Source organism: Hemibagrus wyckioides, linkage group LG08, assembly GCF_019097595.1.
Source record: "Hemibagrus wyckioides isolate EC202008001 linkage group LG08, SWU_Hwy_1.0, whole genome shotgun sequence".
Lineage (NCBI taxonomy): Eukaryota > Metazoa > Chordata > Actinopteri > Siluriformes > Bagridae > Hemibagrus > Hemibagrus wyckioides.
Window position 1 is genome coordinate 1497457 of NC_080717.1, and position 27544 is coordinate 1525000.

The window sequence follows — 27544 nt, forward strand, 5'->3', positions numbered from 1 at the left end:
GGGTTAGCATGTAGCTCTAATGCTAGTTCATGGATATGTTTTCCAAAAATTCTTATTGCCATGCTAGTTTTTTGGATAATCTTAGCATGATGACATTTTACAAATTAGCATAATTACTATCATGCTAGTTTATGTCATATTGCCCATAGTCTCTAGTTTGTAGGTTAGCATGTCTACTATAGTGCTAACAAGAAGCTTAGCCGTTTTATTTATTATGTTGTTAGAATTTATTTGGAATTTTGTGAGAATTTAAATGTTAGCAGTGTGAAAATGTTAAACAAAATGATCACAGCAGCAGTGGACTGATTAAAGTCTGAAAGATGCTTAACCCTGGCCTCTGCCTTAATGAACAACAAACACACACACACACACACACACACACAGAGTGGAGGGCTTTGATCGGTGCTGAAATGAATGTCATGGCTGAGGTGCACGACTCTGTGGGAATCACCTCAGCTCTCTCTGAGCTTAGAAAGAGAAGCTAATAAAGGGCTGGTAACACACACACACACACACACACTCTGATGGCTAATCATTTTTTGGTTGTTCTGTAGAAGCTGAGATTTATGTAGAGCGAGAGGTTAGAGGATTTCATTGTGACTCAGAGTTTATATACAGTGTGAGGTGTGAAGGTCGCCTGTGTGTTTGAACAATATCTCATCTTTATGGCGCGATTTTCCATACATCAAAGTCCGATTTCAGGCCACAAATTAAAATAAGAGAGAAGAAGGAAAAGCGAGGCATTATTGCTCCGAAGACGGATCGCGCGTCTGCTTAAATATACGGCGGTGTTTTAGGAACCGCTCTCCAGATGTAATATTATCGTTGTCTTAAATCCCTAAAAAAATGATAAAAATGATTTCTATTCAGCGCGCTGGACTACCTGAAGTACGCCCTGATGGGTTGATCCAAAGGTTCACTCATTTGGAACGAGGTTTTCTGAGACGTTTGGATGGAGGGAGAGAGATAGAGATGAGTAAGAAAAGAGAAAGAGAAAGAGAGGAGAAATAAACAGAGAAGACACAATGGGCGAGAGAGAGAGAGAGAGAGAGAGAGAGAGAGAGAAGAAAATGAGATAAAATGAAAGGACATGAGATAAAAAAATAACTAAAGTGAAGGAAAGCTGGAGAGAGTGACATATTGTATGAGAGAAAGGGTGGAAAGAATAGAGAAAGAGAGAGATGGAAGGAAGGTGTGAGAAGAAGAAAGAAGGAGCAAAATGCATGAGAGAGATAAGTGATGGAAAATAAATGGGGATGTAGGGAGAGACTGAGGAAAAGGATAGAGAAAAAGATTGACTAAGAGAAAAAGAAAAGGAGAAAGAATGTAGAAGAGTGAGAGAAAGAAAGAAAAAGATGTTAGGACAAAGTGACAGAAGAAAGAAAGAAAGAAAGAAAGAAAGAAAGAAAGAAAGAAAGAAAGAAAGAAAGAAAGAAAGAAAGAAAGGTGTGAGAAGCAAGAAGGGCAAACTGGAAGACAAGAAAAATAAATGAAAGGATTGTGAGCAGATGAGGAAAAAGAAGGCAAAAGGAAAAGGGGGGATGTAAAGAAAGTGTAGAAAAGAACGAGAGAGCAAGAGAATAATAAAAATGAAAGACAGAAAAAGAGAGAATGACAGAAGTAAAAAGAGACAGAAAAAGCATTAAGACGTCTAGAAAGAAAGAAAGAAAGAAAGAAAGAAAGAAAGAAAGCAGACAATGCGTAAGAGGATAAAAAAATAAAAATAGAGAGTGAAAGAAAAAGAGAGGGAGAGAGAGAGAGAGAGAGAGATGAGCTAATCTGATATCAGGGAGGACGGTGAATTCTTCACTCGTTCCTTCGGGAATCTTTACAGAAACATCAAAGCCACTTGGAATTTTTTTTCATGCCATCTCTTCTTTCTTTCCTTTTTTCTGTGTTGCAATTATTCCATCACACAGCCGAGTGACATCATTACCCAGGACTAATCCCCACATGCTTTCATACACACACTCAACCCAGTGATGCACACACACACACACACACACACACACACCCAGAATATTGACATTTTATATAAATATGGATTTTTAAAGAGAAACGTCAGCCTGGAGCATGAGCAGGTTTATACTTCAGAATCAATCTGTCCATCCTTAACTCTAAATACTTTCAACAGCATTCCCTCTCTCTCTCTGTCTCTGTCTCTCTGTCTCTCTCTCTCTCTCTCTCATGTTAATCCCTCCGTCCCCTGCAGCAGGACAGGGCGTGTCTCACCGTCTGAACTAATGAGCTGCAATGAGAAACTCGAATAAACACAATCAATGAAGGTGAGAGAGACTGCCTATCTATCTATCTATCTATCTATCTATCTATCTATCTATCTATCTATCTATCTATCTATCTATCTATCTACCTGTCTGTCTCTATCTATCTATCTATCTATCTATCTATCTATCTATCTATCTATCTATCTATCTATCTATCTATCTATCTATCTATCTACCTGTCTGTCTATCTATCTACCTGTCTGTCTCTATCTATCTATCTATCTATCTATCTATCTATCTATCTATCTATCTATCTATCTATCTATCTACCTGTCTGTCTCTATCTATCTATCTATCTATCTATCTATCTATCTATCTATCTATCTATCTATCTATCTGTCTGTCTCTATCTATCTATCTATCTATCTATCTATCTATCTATCTATCTATCTATCTATCTATCTATCTATCTATCTATCTGTTTGTTTGTCTATCTATCTATCTATCTATCTATCTATCTATCTATCTATCTATCTGTTTGTTTGTCTATCTATCTATCTATCTATCTATCTATCTATCTATCTATCTATCTGTCTGTCTGTCTGTCTGTCTGTCTGTCTATCTATCTATCTATCTATCTATCTATCTATCTAGCTGTCGCCATAATGCTAATGTTATTAATGCTAATAAAGATAATAATAATAATAGTAGTAATAAAGACATCAGTATGCCACACCACTCTCTCTCTCTCTCTCTCTCTCTCTCTCTCCCTCTCTCTCTCTCTCTTCCCCCCTGTCGTACAGATTACAATCTCTTCATCCATTATTGATGACGTTAAACTACTAGCTGCATGCTGAAAGTGCTGCGTGGGAGATTTGTCGCTAATCCAGCAAAAAAAAAAAAAAAGCGTCTGAGGAACATAATGAAGGAGGGAGAAAGCACAAATGTCAACAGTTTCACATAGGGACTGGATTATACACATACACACACACACACACACACACAACCCCCTGCACTCGTTTATCTCTCCGACCCTGCTTCTGTCCATCTCTGTGTCGAACACGGCTTCCCTTTTCCGCTAGCGCTAATTAATCTGCACTCGACATTCTCGAGTCTCGTATTTTTTCTCGTTTTTTTTCCTCCTCCACGCCCTATCGAGCGTCTCTCGTTTCATTACCTCTGTGTTTTTTCCCTCGCTTTTATCTCCCCTCCGGCTGCCCGGTGGCGTCTTCATCGATCTCGGATCCTCTCCAGCTGCCCCATCGGTCCCCGTGCATCCGCAATTAGCTGAAAGCTCTCACACGGATATTTACCTCCGATATTTACCCCAACACACCTGAGCTCACCTCGTTAGCCATTACGCTACACATGCTAGGTGTCAAGAGTGCAGAAAACTAGCGGCTCGCTAGTTTCCCTCTGATGGAAGTCCCAGTGTGCCTGTAGAGATGCGTTTATGATGCTAATTTAGAGCCAGGGGCTTAAAGTTGATGGACACACACACACACACACATCTGGAACTTCAGAGGAAACTGGATTCTCACATCACTCTTGGCTGTTTGAAGAAAATATATAGCTAAAATGTCTCGTTTATTACAATTCTAGTTCCTGTCTTAACATATTTACTGTAATGCTACTTAGTTAAGCTAGTGATGTGAGTTAACCTGGTTACTGTTACTGTTTTGTGGTGAGTGTTAATTATAACAAACACATGAGAGGAAAAGAAATTCCTTTAATTCTATGTTTTATGTTTTATCACGGCCTAAGTACCATAATCATTAAGAGTGTAATTAGCAGCCAGGTGTTGCTAATCAGCTGCAGGTGATTAGTTACCCCTCCTGAGGTGTGGCTACATCTATAAAAGCAGAAGTACTCTGGTGTGAGTCTACATCATAGCAAGAAGAAAAGACATCAGCCATGACCTCCAAGAAGAAATGATTGCTGCTGGGAAGTCTAGGGGTCATAAGGCCATCTCCAAACAATCTGATATTTACCATTCTACAGTGTTTACAAAGCAGAGTCCCAGAAAATTCAGTCCAAGATCAGACCTCGAAAAAAACCAAAAGCCACACCTGGGTCATCAGGCACAGTGACAAGCTCAGAGCATCACCACAAACACATGGTCCCAGCTGTGGAGGAGTGTTGAGGAGGGTGAAGGAGGGTGGAGCAGGATGGAGAAGGACACAGAAGCTGGGAAACTTCACTGAGCATCACCATAAACACATGGTCCCAGCTGTGGAGGAGTGTGGAGCAGGATGGAGGGTGGAGGAGGATGGAGGAGGGTGGAGCAGGATGGAGGGTGGAGGAGGATGGAGGAGGGTGGAGCAGGATGGAGGAGGGTGGACTAGGTTGGATAAGGGTGGAGCAGGGTGGAGGAAAGTGGAGCAGGGTGTAGGAGGATGGAGGAGGGTGGAGGAAAGTGGAAGACACAGAAGCTGGGAAACTTCACTGAGGCAGTCCACTTTGTAGCCAAATAATCTGAAAATATAATCTCAGGTCATGCTGCACAACAAGAGTCACAAACACATCAGATTAATGTCTCAATGGCTAAAGAAGAAAAAAATGAAGGTGTTGGAATGGCCAAGTCCAGGTCAGCAAACATCTACTCTAACATCTCAACATCTACTCCAAGTGACTGGTGCTGAAGGCAGTTCTACAGGATATAAAAGCACTTGTTTTTCCACCTTGTTGCTTTTCTTTTTGGGAAAAAAAAATACTGAAACACATTGAAATCTGTAGTTTTTGTTGTTGTTGTTGTTGTCGTTGTTGTTGTTGTCATTGTTGTTGTTGTCATTGTTGTTATTGTTGTTGTTGTCATTGTTGTTGTCATTGTTGTTGTTGTTATGTAGGCTATTTAATTGTAGACGCTAGTGATTTTGACACACTTGTTTTTAATCCCTGATCAATAAAAACATAGAATTAAAGGTGTAGTTTAATGCTAGTTTAAATGTTAGCTCGTTTACTTCAATGCTAGTTAGTTACTACAACAGAGAAGATTCATGAAGCTTGTTTAAATTCAAGTATCAGTCCATTTAAATCAAAGATATTTTACAGCACTTGCTACTGCTGAATGTGATTCTAAAGTTCACGTGCTAGTATGAGCTAGTCGTAAAACGGGAGTGATATTAATCCGGCCATACGGCTAAAAACATTAGCGCTTAGCTCAGTGTTTCTCCTGATATTAAATTAGCAGCAGTAAAGAAGCGGTATCACGTCACTGATGGACATTTGGTGCCACAGTAAATGAGGTATTAATAGTTTATAAACCAGAGCCAGCGTTTGAGTGAGATTTAAATATATGGTGCAGCAGCTAGTGCTGTGTTAGCCTCTGTGTGTGTGTGTGTGTGTGTGTGTGTATATGCTCTTACACAGCTACTGTTGGCCGCATCAGTGCTTCGTCGTTCCTGCCAGCACTGTGAACGTTAACCGCAGCATGTGTAGAACTGCTGTAATATTATTGGCTTTATGAAATCCTGAAAATCTTTTGACGCTTTCGAGAGCCGTTAGCAAATCGTCCATGCTAATTTGGCTAATCAAGGGCTCTCATTGTCGTTAAGCCAACGAGGCAGTAAAAGTGACGTAGCTGAGGCTTTAAATGAGAAGTGCTGCTCTGTGCGACATGCTCGCAGTCTCCTCCTGTCCCTCAGCCCCGCTCTCATTCTCCACTTTTCCACTTCAGCATGTTAGCAGTACATAAACTGATCCGGTTTAGGATTTACGGCTTTTTGGGGTAAAACTCGGCATTAGCTGGAAAGTGGAGCCTTTGAAAGTGGCGTGAAATGACTTTTAATTATTTAAAATAGATTGTGTTGGGAAAAAAAATCACGAGTATCTATAAAATAGAATTGTTTTCTTTATGATTTTTTTAAAGGTGCAGTAAGCATCATTAGAATTAAAATTCAATACGGTGTTCTGATTTATCTTGTTTTTAATTCTTAAAGCTGTCATAAGTGTCCTCAGTGTTAAAACGTACATCTGATTTATTTCTGCTAGTGAACATTGCAGTTTGAATGGAAAAAGCTGATTTAAAAAATCATGGAGATGTTTATTTAATTCTCACTTTAAAAAGTTAAACATTTATTAGTTTTTAAAGCGGCGGTAAGCATTTTTAGATTTAATCATCATATGAATTTCTGTTCAACTTGTGAATGTTACATTTTTTAAAGACAAAAACATACATAAACGAAGCATCTCTCTGCATAAGATGCTAATGTTTCTTACTGCAGCTTTAATTTTTTTTATTTTTTTGAATTTTTCTTGTTTGAAGTGAGGCAGCTTCAGCATTAAAATGTACAGTATTTTCGGGGTTGCTTGGTTCGCTGTCTGTCCTTCAGGATAAACGATGAGTCACTGGCAGAAATAAAAGAGAGACACGCCCTCTTCGACCTCGTCTCATGCTTTTTATCCTATTTTTTATCAGGAGAAAATGAAAGTCCTAGAGTTTACTCCTTGATGAAGATAAAAGCTGCTTTTGTACAGATAGAAAAAGCTACACAGCTCATTGACCTTCTACATAAATCCCCGAAGCACAGCCGGACCGCGAGGTATATGATTAGCACATCACTCGGTGCATTATGCTTCATAGAGGTGTTATAACCGATTCAAAAAAAAAAAAAAAAAAAAAGATGGTGTGTTTGTGACTCTTGCTGTACGCAGTTCATAACTGGTATAAAGTTTTCACTTCTGTCTATTTATTCTAAAACATCTCACATCACACTGAGGCAGCAGGCATAATGCTGACATAAGGTGCTCATAAGTGTTCACTCCCTGCTTATTACATTCGCTCTTTATAAATGTATTATGAAGTCTTTATGAATACAGTATTTTATGTTGCATACTCAATTATTTTCACATACGTCATAAAGTCTGTCATGTAACAGTGAGACTACTCACATAGTGCTGACATAAAGTGCTTATAAACGCTCATAACACCTGCTTATTATGAATGAACCCCTTATTATGTATGAATGCGTTGCACTCGTGTTTGGGGGAAAAAAACCTCATTGGTTTATTTTACAAATCTTGACAAATTCTTCATAGATTCTGATAAACAATAAATATTTCATATTTGTTCCATATGGATCTGCTTATAAGTGTGTTATTACATTTCTATTACATTATTACATTTATAGAGTCATCTACATAATCCTATTGTTACAATTTTAAATTTTATATATCAGCATCGTGGTCCCTATAAATGTGTTATAAAGTCAGTTTTCTGTTATTTCAGTACTGTTTATGAGCGCTACATTAAGATCCATTCAAAGGTCTAAAATTTGCCTATAAAAATATTTATATAAAATATGTGTATTTAACAATGCAGTATTCAGTGATCATAACCCTGACATGAAGCCTAAATATTTTCCTAAACCAGTTCATATAATTATAGAAATCAGCATAAAACTGTAATATACTTCTTATGAATGCCCAAACTACTAGTTATTCACTGTTTATGCATGTGTAATTACTATATTTACTTTATCGTCAGTTAAAATGAGTGTATGATGTAAATGTGTCTGTGAATATTGACAGAATCTCTCCTATGATGTAATTTCATTGAACATCATTCATTATTCAATGGCTATAGTCTTATTTTTATTACATATAAATCAGTTCAATCATGTCATGTGAATAATGCTATAATAGCGACATTATTGAGTATTGTGCACTGTCCTAGAAATATTATATTTAATGTCTGTTTTATGACGTCATTATAAAAGAACATTTGTTCATAAAGAGTTAGGGGCCTAACTGTGAGCCCTTGGACTCACAACCCCACCCCCCATCCCTTACCCCTCACTCCTTTTCTATCCTACCCCTGTGTTCAACGCTGCTTATGAATGTGTCATGAATTATATTTTATAAATCTTTTTTTTTAACGCTGTTTATCAGTACTGACGCAGTTAAATTCAGTAAATGTTTGTGTGTGTATATTCAGTGTTTGTGCGCGTGCCATTAGATTCTGTCAATGAACTTTATAAATGGTGTCGTGTTATTAATTTTATCATAATGCTGGAGTTTATAGATGCTCGTGTATTATTCTGTGTATTAATAGGGCACTTAATGCAGGTTTTATGACACCGTCATAAATACAGCGATGGAGGAAAAAATAAAAAAGAAGAAAAGAAATCAGACATGGTGTCCGATTTGAGCGACTCTGTGCTCAGACAGATTTTTAGCTAAAAACCCGAGCAATACTTGGTGCTTTTCAGCTCCAATAATCACGCGCTTGTGGGACTCCCTCATTAATTACCGCTTTAATGGATGTATGACCAAAAATGTTAAAACAGGATTAAGGCTTTGCTTCAGATGAAAATGAGCCTCCGGATCTTTAAAGAGCGTTTTACATCCCAGCCAGCTGTTCACTTCACTTCACTTCACTTCATCTGCGTGGGCCTTAAACACACACACACACACACACACACATACACACATACACACACACACACACACACACACTACTAATCAAATTAAATTCCACTCACATATATAAAAGACTCGTTATATTCCACTTTAAAGGTGTTTCTTATTAGAAAACGAGACTGAAGCGTCACATTGCTTCAGTTCTGTGAATAAAACATCATCATCATCATCAACGTCATCGTCAGATCGAACAATTTTGTAAATATGATCGGTTTTCGATAATTGTGTCGTATTTGTCGTATACTGTTTTACAATTAAATTGTTCACACATATCCCGCGGGATTTAACATCGATTTTCTCTGAAACAAACCCGGCGCGCATTTCAGAGAAAATTTGACATAAAAAATAAATAAATAAATGTAAATATATATCTAATTACACGCAGGCACGCGCACACGCATATAGGAGGTAATGGTCATTATTGTAATGTTAGGATTTAAAACTAAAAGTAAATACACAGAGGAATGCGACATGTATATAAATAAGTTGCCTTTTAGAAAAATGAAATAAAAAATATTCATTATTATTATTATTATTATTATTATTATATTTACGATACATGCATGAGTCAATTAGACTTCGAAAAAAACACATTATATTGAATAATGTATGCGTGACTTAAATAAAATCAATTTTAAAACATGATTGAAATAAAACAAAATCCGAAAACTTTAAATTATTTCAATTTTCTCTTTTAAAATGTGATTTTTTTTTGCTTTGTTTATTGTTTAGACTATTAAATTAAACCTAATTATGGAGACGCAGAGCTCTACACACACACACACACACACACACATTAGCGCACACGCCCACTGGTTGTGAGTCAGAGCTCGCGCAAGGGAGGAACGTGCGGCACTCTTCTGTGCTCTCTCTCTCTCTCTCTCTCTCTCTCTCTGTCTCTGTGTGTGTGTGTGTGTGTGTGTGTGTGTGTAGGAAAATAAAAGTTGCTGCCGCAGTCCCATGCACTCCAGAGAGAGAGAGAGAGAGAGAGAGAGAGAGAGAGAGACCTGCTGAAGTCTTGCGCTGTGTTTTCATCCCGCACCGAAACTCATGCGCCTGCACACAAAAAAAACACGAACACGCCACGCACTCAGAGCACACAGCACCGCGTTTCCACGCACCGTGGACAGGAGGAGAGGAGAGCAGCTGAGCTGGACCTGCTGGACAACGTTCATGTCGCAATTGTGGAATTATTCTCTTTGAAGTAAAGAACCGACACGAATATAAACACTTATTCACGCGCGCGCGAGAGAGAGAAAGAGACAGTTTCCGTACGGGTAAGTGCAAAGTTCCGGGATGGGGTTTTGGGCGCGCGTGCATGGACATGATTAAAGTTTTTGTTCCACTTTTTTAAGTGGAGTTTTGCTCAGGATTTAAAGGGATGTGCAACTTTTACAACACACAAGAGCACATGAAATGAATTTAATTGAATAATATTAGATAATATTTTGATTCGTTAGCAGTTATGTAGCTAATATGAACAGTTATACACACACAAGTGCAGTGCAGTCTAGAAATGAAAAGAAAAGAAAAGTAAAAAAAAAAAAGACAAAGAAAAGGCCTACAAAATGTGCATTTTTTAAAAGAGCGTTAAATCAGACCGGACAACAAATCAAAACCCGGCACGAGCAAAATAAACAGTTACTTTATAATGTCTATTAATTTATATTTATTAAATACATTCTCTAAATCACACATGACTAAACAAACACACATTACAGATGGGAAAGATGACTTACTTAAATTGATTGAATTTTGATAACTATCGCGTGCAGAGATAAAGCGGATGTTAATGATGTTAAAATTAATGAACATTTTCACACACACACACACACACACACACACACACACGCACACAAACGTCTGGGTAGAAAAGAAATGCGCCTGCAGTTTCATTAAAGTTTTAAAAATGCTTTTAGAGAGCGTGTAAAGAAATATAATTATAATTTAAAATAATTTTGAGGAAAAAATAAACAATTAAATAATTAAACCTGACAAAGTATAAATCAGTTTAGATTCACACATTACAGGTTATAAAGATAAGTTCCATGTTAAATATTTGAGAATAAATAAAAAGCACGGCAAAAAAAATATTTCTTGATAATTTAATCATATTAAACTAAACCCGGCTTCAGGAAATGGTCACGTGATTTGAACTCATTTCACACTTACAGCCTATACTGGTAAAATTGTTTAATTAAGTTATCTTTCTTAATATCCAATAAATTGGATTAAACATTTTTTGTTCTTAATTTTAATATAATAAAATGATATTAATATATTGTAATATAATGTAATGTAATGTAATAATTTTAATATAATGTAAATGATATTACGTGGCACGTGGAATAAATACAGATCTCACAAAGAGCTAGTTAACATACTGAATAAACACAATTATGTATAAAATATTACAGTTTATATTTTGAATTCAAGAAAGAATATTTTTATTTTATATAGAATATTTATATATAAAAATTATATTAATATTTATTTTATTTTATATAGAATAATTAATAAATAACAATTATCATCTGCAATCATCAGCCATATATTGTATTGACTAATAATAATAATAATAATATAATAATATAATAATGTTCTTATTATATTAAATGTCTCATGTTTGGGATTATTGATCCGATCAGTAATCTGATCACACGCGCACAAATAAACAAAGGAGGTGTGTGTGTGTGTGTGTGTGTTAACAGCGGGCAGATTTCGTGCTGTCGATTATCATAATCAAACAGAGCAGCTCCGCACTAATAAAGGCCATCTGTGTGTTATGCCACACACACACACACACACACACACACACACACATAATGAATTTAGTAATATCCGACCGACAGACATCTCAATCACACACTAATCCCGCTGATTTTACCGCCCAATCACTCCACCGACTTCCTGCACCCTGACACACACACACACACACCCAGGTATTCATGCATGCATGCACATGTGCACAAACACACGCGCGCACACACTCCACCTTAATTAGCGCAGTCTCGGAGGGATTTCAAAACAAATGAAGAGGGACGTGATGCACTTCCGGTTTAAGAGCCAAATACTCTATTCAGTGATAATGATAATGATGATGATGATGATGATGATTTTTATTATTAGTATTATTATTATTATTATGATTATTATTGTTGTTGTTGTTGTTGTTGTTGTGAGGCGCGTGCTACGCCCTAATAAACTTATATATGTATTATTTTATTTATTTACAGATTTACAGAACAATAAACTAAATGGATTCTCACTGCAGAAAACTTGTGTCAACGTGTGTGCAACTGGGTGAGTAAAGCCGCTTATTCATTCATTCATTCATTCATTCATTCATTTATTCATTCATTCATTCATGCATTCATTCATTTGGGGTTTTCTTAATACTCACTAATCTCTTAAATTCCTCCTTAATTCAATAAAAAATATTTTATTTAATTAATCAGCTCTTGAACGGAAACTGCCTTTCGCATCATCTCTTCCTGTGAGAAGAATTTCTTTCTCTTTTCTTTCTTTCTTTCTTTCTTTCTTTCTTTCTTTCTTTCTTTCTTTCTTTCTTTCTTTCTTTTTTCTTTCTTTAGTAGTCTTTTTTTATTAATTTATTATTAATTAAATTATTAATTTATTTTTTTTCTCCTTTTAATTTCGGCCTTTGAAATTATTATTTCTTATTGAATTTAGTTTGTTCACATTTTAGCATCATTTAAATTTGATTTTAAAATTTGATTTGATGATTTTCATATACACTCTTCTATGTGTGTGGGGAATAATAGATGTGTAGTGTGTGTGTATTTTACATGGCCTTCAGTAGTTTTCTGTGAATCTCTAGGTGATTTTGTTGTTGATGGTTTACTATGTAATTATTTAGCCCTTTAAATGTCAGCTCTCACACCTGAAACTTCCACATGATCTCTTTCTTTCTTTCTTTCTTTCTTTCTTTCTTTCTTTCTTTCTTTCTTTCTTTCTTTCTTTCTGTTTCTTACTTTCTTTCTTCACTTGTTCTTCCTCAACTCTTGAATCAGAGATTTAATTATATACACTGTTTCGCCTCATCGGTATTTTTTTAAAAATCTTCTGCACTGTCTTTAATCTCTCTCTCTCTCTCTCTCTCTCTCTCTCTCTCTCTCTCTCTCTGTGCGGCAACAATTTTTATTTTTCTACTTATTCTCTTTCTCTCTCTCGTCTTGCTTTTCCCGACTTTGTTACTTTTTGATTTCTTTGTGTGTGTGTGTGTGTGTGTGTGTGTGTGTGTGTGTGTAGGGTGGTTTATTGTGTCAGATGGACCCCTGGTGGTCAGAGCAGGAAGTACAGAAGAGAAAGAAAAAAGAGACGCGCGTTATTTTTTCCTTTCTTTCTTTCTTTCTTTCTTTCTTTCTTTCTTTCTTTCTTTCTTTCTTTCTTTCTTTCTTGTTTTTAACATTTCACATGCTCTCCTCGTGCGCGCGCGTGTGGTGTGTGTGTGTGTGTGTGTGTGATTTTTTTAAAAAACGATTCGTGATTAGAATTGTTGTTTTGTTTACTTGTTGTTTGGTGATTTGTTGATTTCCGAAGCCGCTGCCTCGGTGTGTTTGCTCCGCTCTGGCGCAGAAAGGAAAGGAATTGTAATATAAATCGCTGGAAGTGAATTCACTGAAAATAAAATGAATCAGTATTGATTTATTTCACATCTTTCCGTGCGATTTGTGGATTTGATCCAAAACATTGTGTTTATTTGGAAACTAAAGCGCATTACATTACAGTAACCTATGCAGAGACGGACAACAGTGGACTACAGAACTGGACATCGAGATTAAATTAAGAAAAACAATTAATAAAAATAATAAGAAAATAATTTTGAATTTGTGTGTAAACTTATTAATAAGTTACAGACTAGTGTGCGCTACTGATGACATATAAAATAATACAATCTTTGAAATAATACACAGAAATTGAACAATGACGTGACGGTAAATAAATACAATTTAAAATAATAAAAGTAAATAAATACAATTTAAAAGAATAAAATATATTCTAAGAAATAAGACAGTAAGGGGAAGAGACTTTAAAAAGCAATAAAAAAAAGCATAAAAAGCACGGGAGTGATGGAGGACTTGATTACTCTCTCTCTCTCTCTCTCTCTCTCTAATATATGCAGTCCACAGGGGGAGAAACTAAATGTGTACTGAAATCCTGCATGCTGAAGGGGAATAGAGTAATGGCGGAATGTGCTGTGCTCGGTAATCCTGCGGAAAAGCCTCTGTCCTCGCGCTCAATATTGACTGAATCGGTAATTAGCGCGTATGTAAATCCACAGCATCCTCAAATCCTGAATATGGAGCAAATAATCCAGCACCGAGCAGACAAAAACCCGGAAAAAAACCCCGACATTATAAAAAATAAAAATAAATACAATAATGATAATAATAATAATAATAATAATAATAAAAAAAACTACAAATTAAACATCAGTGTGAGCGGGAAAGGCTCGCGCTCCTTGCTTTGATTATTATTATTATTATTATTATTATTATTATTATTATTATTATTATTATTATTATTTAGTAGTAGTTGTTGTAGTAGAGCATTAGTGTCTGCCCTTGGTGTGTATATATATATATATATATATATATGTATTTTTGTATTTTTTTTTTACAAATGATTTGCATAAACTTGTCCATTTGTTTACTTTACAGTTATCAAATGTGAATAAAATGCCGTGAAATTGTTGCTCAGAATCTTTTCCTGTTGATTTTGTATGAATAACTCCGCACCAAGACTGCTATAAAAATCGAAATGAAATCGATTTAACTGTAAATTAATTCAGTTGTATTTGTAGAGCGCATTTCATGCATTTACGGGTTAAATACAGAATGTAAATCAGACTGTTTTGTCGGAGGGCAAATAAAGGGCATGTAATAGACATTTCTAGAAATCGAAAGATCTTTCAGTCCTGAGTGAAGGGGAAAAAAGCAATAAAACACCTACCGAATAAGGGAATTATAGGGATTTAAATGTCATTGAGATATAAAAAGGGTTGATTTTGTTACTGGATATTCTTTAGTACTTCTTCTTTTTCTTCTTCTTCTTCTTCTTCTTCTTCTTCTTCTTCTTCTTCTTCTTCTTCATTCCTCTGCTAATCACAATAGCGTACAACTCTAATTTCATTTGATTTAAAGGATTCCATCAAGCCACATCTCAGTGAATAACATAAATTAAGAATTTATAAAACAAAGTATGACTTTAAAATGTATTTATTATTAAAGTAAGGTTGTGGAAATATTTATCTCGTAGTGTTTTAGCCAAGGACAAGACCTTCAGGACTCTGTTTATAATGAAGCCCTGAAAATAAATTGAAATGGTTAAAAATTCAGATATCATCATCATCATCATCATCATCATAACTATCATTTCAGATATAGTTCAAATGTCTCAGATTTCAAATCATGATCCTTTCCTGGAAGAGCTCGGTTTTAGGAACTGCTGCTGTTCCTAAGTCAAGCACTGAAGCTTTGTTCGGTGACTAATCGTCTAATAATTCTTGGACATCTTGGAAACATGACTGCGCAAGGTGTGTGTGTGTGAGAGAGAGAGAGAGAGAGAGAGAGAGAGAGAGAGAGAGTGGTGGATCAATCTTCATTAAAAAATTGAAATAATAAAGAAAAAAAAGTTTGGTCTTCAGACAGAAGTTTAGGATCCTGAATATGTGTAAATTTAACACTGGGAATTCTGGGAATTTGGCTTTTAAAGACGGAGCGCAGAAACCCAGACAGCCCCGAGGCCACAGGTTCTAGACAGAACTCAAGATTGAAAGCAAAGAATTAACACCTACAGCAATGAATTGACTGTTTCTCGTTGTTTTGTCTCCTCGACCTGTCTGACTGTGGCGGTGTGCTCTGGAGGACAAGGTGTTCGTGAAAGCCTGTGTGTTATAAGCTACAGAGTTCGGTTATAACGCAGTAATAGCGCATGTACACTTTTATACATTCAGGAAAATAATGCACCCATTATGCACCTCGTTTATTTTTCAGAACTGTACATAGGACACCATTTTTAACATGTTCTGAGATCTTCGTCTTCTTCCTCGTGTTCTTCTTCATCATCTTTGAGAATCGCAGGACAGCAAATGAATTGCGTTTATAAAGTATGTGAAATAACACAGTGTCTAAAAAGCGCGGAAATGTAAATTTCACGTGTGGATCATGTGATTATTGACGTGAAGATCGTCTGATTTTTTCTGCTTCATTTCTTCCCTTCTTTTCCTTTTTTGTAAGTTGGTTGCTGGTTGGTTTTTCTATAAAGTGGCTTCCTGTGTTTTGTGGGAACATCAGTGTGGCCTCTAAAATCTTCATGTGAACACACACACACACACACAGGCCTCTCATTGGCCGCCGAAGCTATATCATGTGGACTTTGATGACCTGTCAAAAACGGTGGGAGGAGCTTGTGTGACGTCAGAGAGAGAGAGAGAGAGAGAGAGAGAGAGAGAGAGATTTGGACTGGTAAAAGAGCAGAAGAACAGCTGAAAGAGAGAAGAGAGAGATGGCAGTTTGAGAAATGTGTGTGTGTGTGAGAGAGAGAGAGAGAGAGAGAGAGAGAGAGAGAGAGAGAGAGTATGTGTGTGTGGATCTAATATCTCCTGCCTGTCTCTGTCAGTCTGCGCTCATTTACTGCGAAAGACACACACGCGCGCGCGCGCGCACACACTGCTCAGGGTAAATGTTCGGGCTGAGCTGGAAAAGATTTTTTGTGAAGAAGAAGATGGTCTGATCTGAGTGAGGATCTGCTAAGCGGACACACACACACACACACACACACACACACACACACACACACAAAACGTCGCAGTGTGTCTCTTTTTCCTCTTTTTCCAGTTTCGGAGTTTTTCTCTTCAATCCTTTAAAACCGAAAACGCGACTTCTATTTTTTTTAACGCTCGATGAACTCGATGAAGGATCCGCTGAGTTTAGATCATCATCACCATCACCATCACCACCACCATCACATCTCAGGAGGTTCCAAACTGATCTCAGCTCTCCACATGGCCTCCAAACACGGAGTGGAAGGAAACACAGACACACACAGTCCTGAGGCTGCAGGTACGACGACCAGGAACGAGGAGAGAGAGAGAGAGAGAGAGAGAGAGAGAGATCCTCATTTCCATCTCAACACCTACATTAAGGAATTAACACCTACTGTGTTGAATTAGCTCTTAAAATGTTGACGGAACACTTTGGACTCTGTATATTTTACGTTTTCTTAAATTGTCGGTGGTGCGCTAACACCACAGGTGCTCATTTCACCGTGTAAATAATAATTAGAATAATTAGAACACTAATAATAATAATTAGCCAGGACAGAGTAGAACTCGAGGTGAAGTTCTGTCTGAACTCTACGCTGCTTCCGTGTATTCGGGGAAAAAATGATCCTTAAATCGCTTTCAAAAGCCTCTGTAACGATGAAGCCTGCGCGTGACCTTTCATTCCTAGACATTATTATTTATTATTATTATTTCCAAAAGGTAAATTAGTTTTTTTAAACTTAATAAATGATGTAAATAAAGTGTAGGTGCAGATCGATATAAAAACGTAAACCACCTTATGTTCAGATTGTTTGTGGTTATTAAGGTTCAAATGCGCGCAAAAGTTAGTATCCGTGTTTAGTGTCTGTGCTGCAAAAAATGTGTGTTGTGTGTGTCTGTGTGTATGTGTGTGTGTGTGTGTGTGTGTGTGTGAGAGAGAGAGAGAGAGAGAGAGAGAGATTTGGTGAAATTAGATCTTTGGATATATATTCGTGTAAAGCTTCGTGTATATATAAGTCGTGGTAAAGCTTCACTTGCGATTGTAAATCGGTTCGATTATTATTAATCAATTATTATTAATAATTAGTTTTTTAAGTTGATCTCAACTAATAGTCCGACTCAGGAACCTTTGGGGTACTTGGTTCTTTTGGGAATGATTTTTGCAGTATGGTCTCTGGAGGCTCTTTGAATGAATCTTCTCTCCAGAGACAGTCGGAAAATAAAAGCTCTTCTCTTTGGTTTGTGGAGCTGCAGTGATGTGTGTCATTTTTGGTGAAAATTGGATTTCACCGTGTGTGTGTGTGTGTGTGTGTGTGTGTGTAAATAAAGCGCAGTGTGAATTGGAAAGCAATTTATTTATTTATTTCTAAACCAAACCTTTTACACGCTTGATTAGACGCGCAACTGAGCGTGAATGTTTGCCTTCACAGCAGAGCCCACAGCCTAATAATCACATTAAAAAAAAGAATAATAAGAGTTTTTAATTCTTTTTTTATGTTTTGTTTCTTGTTTTGTAGAAAAAGAGAAGGTCCAGAGTAAAAACGAAGATTCTTCCGATGATCCGTCGAAGAAAAAGCGGCAGCGGCGGCAGAGGACGCACTTCACGAGCCAGCAGCTGCAGGAGCTCGAGGCCACATTCCAGCGGAACCGTTACCCAGACATGAGCACGCGCGAGGAGATCGCCGTCTGGACCAATCTCACGGAGGCGCGAGTCCGGGTACGATGATAATTTATTTTAAACAATTAATGAAATTAAAACGCAAATATAAGCCCATTATAAACATATCAGCACTCGCTACTTCAATTCTCTTGAGTTTATTGACCTCAGAAAAATATTATAAAATATTTAATTTCTCATATTACACAAAACATAAATTTATTTGTTTAATAAACAAACTGGATAAACCTTTATTTTATTACATAAAGCATGTCGCTACTAAATCTCTTTTAGCCAGAGTCCGCCTTCGTCTCAGAGCTACATGTTTTCACTTTTGTTTTGTATTGAGCTGATTTTATTTCCGTTTTTTATCCAAAGAGAGAGAGAGAGTGAGAGAGAGAGTGAGAGAGAGAGAGAGAGAGAGAGAGAGAGATCAGCTAAATGATTTTCTCAGACCAGACTTTAGCTAATTTGTGAAACTGAACGGCCCCAGACTGAATCTCTGAGGGACGACGCAAATTCAGAAACTTTTCATTTTAGAAATAAGTTGCATGACCATTAACAGGTTTGAAATAATAATAATAATAATAATAATAATAAGAAGAAGAAGAAGAAGAAGAAGAAGAAGAAGAAGAAGACAAGCTAATTGATTTGCTATGAATAAAAAATAAAGTTAGAATCATCATCATAATTGTGTGCACATGCAAATTAGCGAGGCGCGAGATTATATATTAAAGCCTGATTTGTCACTTATTTATTTAAAGTTATTTAATAAATAGCTACAAACAGATATCCTGCAATATGATGAATCACGAAATGGTTATTATTCTTATCTGGTCAGTTATTTTTATTTTCATTTAATCACAATTAAAATAATCTTAAACAGTTAGATCTGACATAAAGTCGGATTTTTCGGCCTACTTAAAATGAAAGGTCAAATGTGATCTGTTTGAACTGAATTAAGGTCAATAAGTCTAAATTTGTTTGGTGTTGAGCTAATTAAGGGCGGGAAAAGCTTTACAGTCAACACACACACACACACACACCATAAGAGACCCTAATGAAGTAACATACACCCAGTGTGAAAGAGGTGTAAAGCTTTGTGTTTTTTTTGTGATTGCCATTCCCATGTTGTGTGCTTAAGGTCAGAGTGTGTGTGGAGACAACACATACACACACTGGTTTAGAGTGGGAATACACACACGCTGAGTTTTGGAGGTGGAATACACATCGAGCTTTAGGGAGGAGGAGGAATACACACTGACAGCTAAAGCTGGACGTGTATTGGGATTTGGGTGAAATGAGACACTGATAAAGAGCAGCTCGGTTAAAGAGCAGACATAGAGATGAGTGAGACTATAAATCTGACACCAACAATTAAACCATTTGATATTTTAACTTCAAAAATAATCTAGCTCAAGTAATCGGGCCGACTTTAACATTTTCATAAGTTCTTAAGTGAACGCGAGGAGACAGACCATCATGTGAAGATCTGAAGATCAGTCTAAATTCACACCAAGGCTTCTAATAACAATTTTATTTTACTTTTTTAAAATTATTATAGTTGCAGATTATAATTACTGCCAAAATCATTTAATCAGCCCTCCTGCATACGGCCGCGTTTCCACACGCGCATGTGATCAACACATAAATAAATAAACCCCTTATTTACCCCAAAGAAAAAAAAAATCTGACACTACTAATAAACACTATCATGTAGGCAAAAATGTTTATGCATTACCTGGTCATTAAAAGTGTTAAAGTAAATAAATAAAGTAATAAACACACATTCAGCAATAAAGCCCCGAACTGAACTCTTCCTTGCCGCTGCCATTTTTATTAAGTATAATTATCTTTATAAAATAATTTAATGAACATAACTGACCTTCAGGCTCTAAAAGCTAATTAAAGTTATACACTGTATGCACATAGTAAAGGTATAGAACATCTGGTCTTGATGGTTTCACAAAAGTATAATTAAGTGCCTTTATTTATAAGAACTATAATATCCTCTTGTTGTTGTTGAAGATGCACAGTGTTATCTTTCGTTGTGGTGAATAAATACATAATCATGATCATTAAGTTAATTTATATCTATAATAATAATAATAATAATAATAATAATAATAATTATTATTATTATTATTATTATTATTATTATTATTATTATTATTATTATTAATCTGTTATTGTTTGTTTTGTTTCAGGTTTGGTTTAAGAACCGTCGCGCCAAATGGCGGAAGCGCGAACGCAACCAGCAGGCCGAGCTCTGCAAGAACGGCTTCGGCGCGCAGTTTAACGGCTTGGTGCAGCCGTACGACGACGTGTACCCGAGCTACACGTACAACAACTGGGCGGCGGCGGCTAAAGGGCTCGCTCCGGCTTCGCTCTCGGCCAAAAGCTTCCCGTTTTTCAACTCGATGAACTCCATCAGCCCGCTGTCGTCCCAGGCGATGTTCTCCGCGGCGCCGCCGCCGCCTCCTCCGCCTCCGCCCGCGCCGAGCTCCATCTCCTCCATGAGCATGAGCATGAGCTCCGGGATGGCTACGTCCGGTCTCAATGGCCTCAACAACCTGAACAACCTCGGCAACGCGTCACTCAACTCGCCCGCCGCCGCGTGTCCGTACGCCCCACCGACTCCGCCCTACGTCTACCGGGACACGTGTAATTCCAGCCTGGCGAGTCTTAGACTCAAAGCCAAGCAGCACTCGAGCTTCGGCTACGCGGGAGTCCAGAACGCCGCCACGAACCTCAGCGCGTGTCAGTACGCCGTGGACAGACCCGTGTAGACGCACAAAAAATAGCGCAAAAAAAGTTAAGAACTAAGAACAAATCCCAGGAAAAAAAACAACACAGGACATGTTTTCGTTTTATTTTCCCGTCACAAATAAATAAATATTAAAATAAATAAAAGCGCACGGAGAATTAAGGACTGAACATCTCGGGAATCCCTGGACTTCATCCTTTATTTTTCATTTTAATTTCTTCCGAAATGAAACCTGGCACTATACAGAAGAACGAAACAATACACCAAGGCCACCATCGTCCTCCTGCTCACTGTCCAGATGGAGTTTGTTTTCAATAACAACAACAAAAAGATGGACCTTTCAGATGTTTCAGCGACGGGTGTGTAGCATTTAGACAAGAAAAAAAAGAAAAAGAAACAAACCCTCATAAGCTCGATTTGATTTCTCATTCGCCTTCTGGACTTTAAAGTGACTGGACTTAATGTGTAAATATGTGTCTGAATATCACCTCCAGGTTTGTAGAGGCTTCAGGGCCTTTGGTTTAAAAACAAACAAAAAGAAAAAAATCACTTTAACACCGCATGTGATGAATATGTCTTGCTTGCAGTTTAAGGGGAATGTACATACTGACCGGCTCCAGTCGTACCTGCCATATAAATTTATTATTAAATGTCTGTTGTGAATATAGATTTAGAATAGAAAACAAAAACCCAAAAAATGTTTCTGCGGGGATAAAAATGAATGAAATTTTGCTCTGTGTATAGTACTACTATTTGGTACGGATTTTTTTTTTCTTTTTCTTTTTGCAACAACCCAAAAATAATAAACTATTGTGTTTTATTTAATGGAAGTAAACACGCTGTTTGGTCGGGAGTTTGTGTGCAGGACGATTTGTCAGAATTCCAGCTCTTGTGTGTGTGTGTGTGTGTGAGAGAGAGAGAGAGAGAGAGAATACACACCTTATTATCAAATACACAACATGAAGCGTGTCAGACGTCCAGACCAGATTAGACCTGATTAGTGTCCCGGTTCAATATACATGTTAAAGCAGGAGTGATCGGTCGAGAAATAACAAGAAAACTAAGTCTAACTAGAAATGTTTTTTCTTTATCCTGACATGGCCTAAAGTAACTTCGCAGCGTTAAATCTTCAGTGATTCTTTATTATTATTATTATTATTATTATTATTATTATTATTATTATTATTGAAACACGTTCATCAGAAACATTGCTTTTATTGATTTGTCAGTTGGCAATACTGTTTATTTTATTATCGTGATAATATCGCAAAAACAAGGAAGATTTACAATCTAAACCCTCTCAAACAAATATATATAATATACATAGATATATATTTGTGTGTGTTTAAAAAAATGAATCAATATAAAGGAAATGCACAAACACATAGTGTCTCCTAAACGCTGTGCAAACGAGCCCCGGCGTGTGCGCGCGCATAAAGTAAGGAGATTAGCAGGCTAACGTTAGTAAAATAAGGAGATTAAAGTCTTCAGCTTTTCGTAAGTAACGAGTTTGTTGCACGAATTTACGAAATTTCGTAAGATGAAGTCGTAAGAAAGAGCTGCGAGTGACGCGACACCTTTAACCCTTAACCAGTCACGGGTTCGGACACAGCTGGAGAGAAACTGAGCATTACATCGAAATAAAATAATAAATAAATAAATAAGAGCGGAAATGAAGACGTGATACGCTGATGCTCAATACAGTCATAAAAATATTTTTAATAAACGCTACAAACTGTTTCACAACTACACTTTTATTCTAATTAACAATAAAACCGCGATATTAAAGATTTATATCACAATTGTGTCATATATATCATATCATAGTTCTGTCATCTCTTAATCCAGTTTTTGGTATTATATTATGTGAATATCATGCCTTATTATTATTATTATTATTATTATTATTATTAATTGTAGCCTAGTTTTTCTTGTTTGTTTGTTTCAGCCCCATTTTAACCCCTGAGTCATTTTCTCTATTGTTGCTTTAGTCTAGACAGTGTGTGTTTGTGTTTGTGAAGTTGACAAACCCATCATTAGCCTCACAGTGATGAATGCACCTTCATACCTCTTGAAAATATAATTATCCCAAGACTGGGCAAACACAAAACACACACAGACACACATCTCCCAGGGCAATGAGACTGTGTATGTGCATGTGTGTGTGTGTGCGTGTGTGTGTGTGTTTTAGAAATCACAGCAAGAAGACAAAAGCAGATAAAACTGATAAAACTTTCCTGGGAAATAACAGGAGCACAAAAACAAGCACAATGATGAAATACGCATCTGATTTTAACATTTCTAACGTCAACACAAGACATTTGTGCTCCAACAGAGGAAGAGAAGTCCTACAGAGGAGAGTCCTCACAGTGCCAGGGGACTCGCTATAAATCACGTGTAATAGCCAATTCATCAGTGTGAAATGTGTTTCCTTGCTAATGTGCTCAGTGAAGAGATCTAACCCATACTGAAGCATCCAGCCTGCCGTCTGGAGACCAATACACGTCTCCATAAACACCGAGACATCACCCAGCACTGAACAACAAGAACAGAGAGAGAGAGAGAGAGAGAGAGCTCCAACACTGCAGGAAGGTAAGGACATTAAATATATTCTGATCTTACACAGTTAGATGTTTGGAGTAATTTTGCGCATCAGGTTTTCTCAGAAACACATCAAAGGATAAAATCAGGTTCATGTTCAGAAAACTGTCTAACATTTCCACACAACTTTTTCACAATATTCATTCTATCATCCGGTGAACAGAAATATAGAGATCGTTTGAGATAAATCTGGTATTTTGTGATGATTCCACGCTGGATTGATCTGTAGGCCTACGTATCTGACTGCTGAGAAATGAAATAATAAAAAAAAAACCAAAGCGATATTTATTGTTTGAAGAGATCAGGGTGTTTAATCACGTACTCATCACCAGGATGTTCAGTTACTGGACTTTTCATGCTCGTGAATAAAACGCACCACTACTCAGGAAGATTTTCATCCATAGACGCCATGTTGCTTTTACACTCTTTATGAAGTTCTAATATTTTCTTATTTTAGACAAATCCATCATAAAGCAGAACCTTTCCCCAGATGTTTCTCAGATAGTATCTTCTCAATAATCTTCTCAATCATGACTAAATGATATTGTGAGATAAATACTGGAGAAGATTTCTTGGCCTTCTTGATTTAATGTCCTAACATGAGACAGGAGAGGAGAAAAAGCTCAAAAAATACACCTAAATTCTCCTAAATGATTTCTGTACAGATTTATTCGCAAAATGAGCTTTAGGAATTGACTATTACTAAAAACAAATGACTTTTTTTTCTCAGAAACATTTCTCTATAAACGGATCAAACGTATGAAGGTTACGTAACGCCGGCTCCGGCTCTTAACGGCGGCCATGTTAGTGTTTGGAAGCCTGAAGGATATTTATATACAGTTTAATAAAGCCAGGATCAACAATACTATAAAAATAGACATTGTGTGAACTTTAGCAATGAGCCGCTGCTTAAATAAAGAGGCAAAGAGCCGGCCGTTATGCTAAACATGCATCATCATGAAACGTGATATAATTCATAAGGAACTTTTATTTAAAGCCCGGTGTTTCTGTTCCTGTTGAAGTAAATAAATGGAGAATGAAAAAGATCTGATGAATTTTATGTTATGACGTGTTCAACCGCTGGCTTGGTGTTTCTCTGTGTTTAGGAGGTTCACATGTTGGCAGCGCTGGCCTTTTCACTAGCACTGCAGTTTAGCGTGGAGGATCAAGGGGTGACGTGACCTCCTGCATTCTCGGGGTTAGACTCATCACCTGACCTGAAAGCTTCTCCCTCTGTCCAAACACTCGCATAGAATAGAAAGCTATTAACACGCCAATGTGTACGTACGCGTGTATGTTAACACTACAGGATTTATGTGTGTGTATTTATGCTAGCAGGTCAGGACGTGCGTTACAGAAATGATTCTAATCAGTGCTGGATTATACAGATATAGATGATCAGATCCATACTGTGATTAATTATAGTGCTATATCATTTCCTGAGAATGAGGCATGTCTTAGAAATTCTAGCTACACCTTTAGATAATCGTAATATAGTAATAACACCATTTGTAATTTACTTTATTAGCTATTTTTATTTACTTTAATACAGTATTAACTCAATACACACAGGAGTTACAATGCAACATCGAAATGTTTATAAAAGAATGAAGGCATTGATTCTGATATTTAACGTTAATATCACAATTTTTGTGTAATTCATTAACCTGATATTATCTATTGAGATCTTTCATCCAGGTAAATTGTTTACTTTCAGAATTTTGTCATTAATGTAATTCACAGCAAAAACAATTATACATGTTAATGTTTCTTGATATTTAATGAATTTTTTGGCAACTGAAGTACCGTGAATAATCATACACAGTTTTAGATATTTCTCACAGATCTAAAAAGCACTGTAATTAACTAGTAGTGTGTGTGTGTGTGTGTGTGTGTGTGTTTGCAGATTAATTGAGTGGGTGTTGGTTTTTGCCTGAAGCTGCGTGTGAAATGTCTGTGTTTGTGTGTGTCTGGAGTGTGTATGTAGCTGAGCACATGTATGTGCTGAACCTCTGTGTCTATAACGTATGCCTGGTGTGTGTGTGTGTGTGTTTGAATATCCCCTTAATTACACAAGTCACAGCATGGAGTGTGTATTTGTAAACCCTTAACCTTATCAAGCCTGTCATTACTGTATGTCAGAGTGTGTATCTACGCACACTAGGTGCATGTACAAGCTTGCTTGTTGTGTACATTTGCGTGTGTGTGGTGTGTGTGTGTGTGTGTGTGTGTGAAAGAAAGTGAGAGACACAAAGATGAAGAGAAATTGAGAGAGATAGAGAGAGAGAAAGAGAGAGAGAAAGAGAGGGAGAGGGAGAGAGAGTGAGAGAGAGAGAGAGAGAGAGGGAGAGAGAGAGGGAGAGAGAGCTGCCTTTGATGAGCGGAGTGTGAGGTCAGTGGATGTTGAAGCTCTGGACATAGTGTGTGAAGTCTGAGAGTGTGTGAAGGAGTCAAGCTCGCGTGACTCGCACACTTCCTGCCGTCTCGACTTATATTAAAAAGAAACATCTTGGATGTTTTCGCTCCAAAATCGATTAGAAGTTTCCACGCAGCCTGTGCATTATCAGCCATGTGTGTGTGTGTGTGTGTGTGTGTGTGTGTGAGGTTTTGGAGGTTCAAAGATAGCATCAATAAGCACCTTAAGTCCAGAGCAACCTGACAGAGCCAAGCATGTTCTCCCACAGGCCCGACTCAGTTTATAACAATTCCACAATATTTCATTCGCTCTAAAGTCAGCTGCAGTCTCCGGAACTGGAGCATGCTTGAGGGTTCTCCTCACGTCCCAACTGGACCCAGGAAATAAATGAAGCTCTTGTCTGCACTGATGTTCTGCTGGAGGTTTGAGGTCACACTTTACATGTTATCACACACAGCTGGAGCTGTGTTTTATTTTGAATAAGCGTTTGCATGTATAGCTGGAAATACCTCATGCTTCCTACTGCAGAGCAATACTGCAGCCCAAATACCACAGCCTAAACACTGTAGCCTAAATACTGCAAACTAAATACTGTAGCCTAAATATCGCAAACTAAATACTGTAGCCTAAATACTGCAAACTAAATACTGTAGCCTAAATATCGCAAACTAAATACTGCAGCCTAAATACTGCAGCCTAAACACTGCAGCCTAAATACCACAGCCTAAATACTGCAGCCTAAACACGGTGGCCTAAATACCGCAGCCTAAACACTGCAAACTAAACACTGCAAACTAAATACTGTAGCCTAAACACTGTAGCCTAAATACTGCAAACTAAATACTGTAGCCTAAATACTGCAAACTAAATACTGCAAACTAAATACTGCAACCTAAATACTATAGCCTAAACACTGCAGTCTAAATACTGAAGCCCAAATACTGCAAACTAAATACTGCAACCTAAACACTGCAACCTAAACACTGCAACCCAAACACTGTAGCCTAAACACTGCAGTCTAAATACTGCAACCTAAACACTGCAACCTAAACACTGTAGCCTAAACACTGCAGTCTAAATACTGTAGCCTAAATACTGCAAACCAAATACTGTAGCCTAAATACCGCAAACTAAATACTGCAAACTAAATACTGCAACCTAAATACTATAGCCTAAACACTGCAGTCTAAATACTGAAGCCTAAATACTGCAAACTAAATACTGCAACCTAAATACTGCAACCTAAACACTGCAACCTAAACACTGCAACCTAAACACTGTAGCCTAAACACTGCAGTCTAAATACTGCAACCTAAACACTGCAACCTAAACACTGTAGCCTAAACACTGCAGTCTAAATACTGTAGCCTAAATACTGCAAACTAAATACTGCAACCTAAATACTGCAACCTAAATACTGCAACCTAAATACTGTAGCCTAAATACTGCAACCTAAATACTGCAACCTAAATACTGTAGCCTAAATACTGCAACCTAAATACTGCAACCCAAATACTGCAGTCTAAATACCACAGCCTAAATACTGCAGCCTAAACACTGCAGCCTAAATACTGTAGCCTAAATACTGCAGTCTAAATACTGTAGCCTAAACACTGCAGTCTAAATACTGCAGCCTAAATACTGCAGTCTAAATACTGTAGCCTAAATA

General features: G+C 37.2%; 1 protein-coding gene across 2 annotated transcripts; it reads left to right on the forward strand.

Annotated features, from left to right (window-relative positions):
• The first annotated feature begins 9567 nt into the window (after positions 1-9567).
• On the forward strand, positions 9568-21576 carry pitx2 (paired-like homeodomain 2). 2 transcript variants are annotated; one of them, XM_058397768.1, is made up of 4 exons: positions 9568-9922; positions 11882-11948; positions 17952-18151; positions 20299-21576. In XM_058397768.1, the coding sequence occupies exons 2-4, from the start codon at positions 11903-11905 to the stop codon at positions 20878-20880; spliced, it is 828 nt and encodes a 275-aa protein (XP_058253751.1). In that variant the 5' UTR covers positions 9568-9922; positions 11882-11902; the 3' UTR covers positions 20881-21576. The 2 variants fall into 2 exon arrangements, with proteins under 2 accessions (XP_058253751.1, XP_058253750.1); XM_058397767.1 differs by lacking the exons at positions 9568-9922; positions 11882-11948 and adding an exon at positions 16133-16732.
• The last annotated feature ends 5968 nt before the right edge of the window (positions 21577-27544 follow it).

Bases quoted from the DNA above. Each gene is read 5' to 3' on its own strand.
- pitx2 (XM_058397767.1), top strand. From the start codon at position 16,573: ATGAACTCGATGAAGGATCCGCTGAGTTTAGATCATCATCACCATCAC. The intron at 16,733-17,951 runs GTACGACGACCA...CTTGTTTTGTAG, and splicing joins ACACAGTCCTGAGGCTGCAG to AAAAAGAGAAGGTCCAGAGT. The intron at 18,152-20,298 runs GTACGATGATAA...GTTTTGTTTCAG, and splicing joins TCACGGAGGCGCGAGTCCGG to GTTTGGTTTAAGAACCGTCG.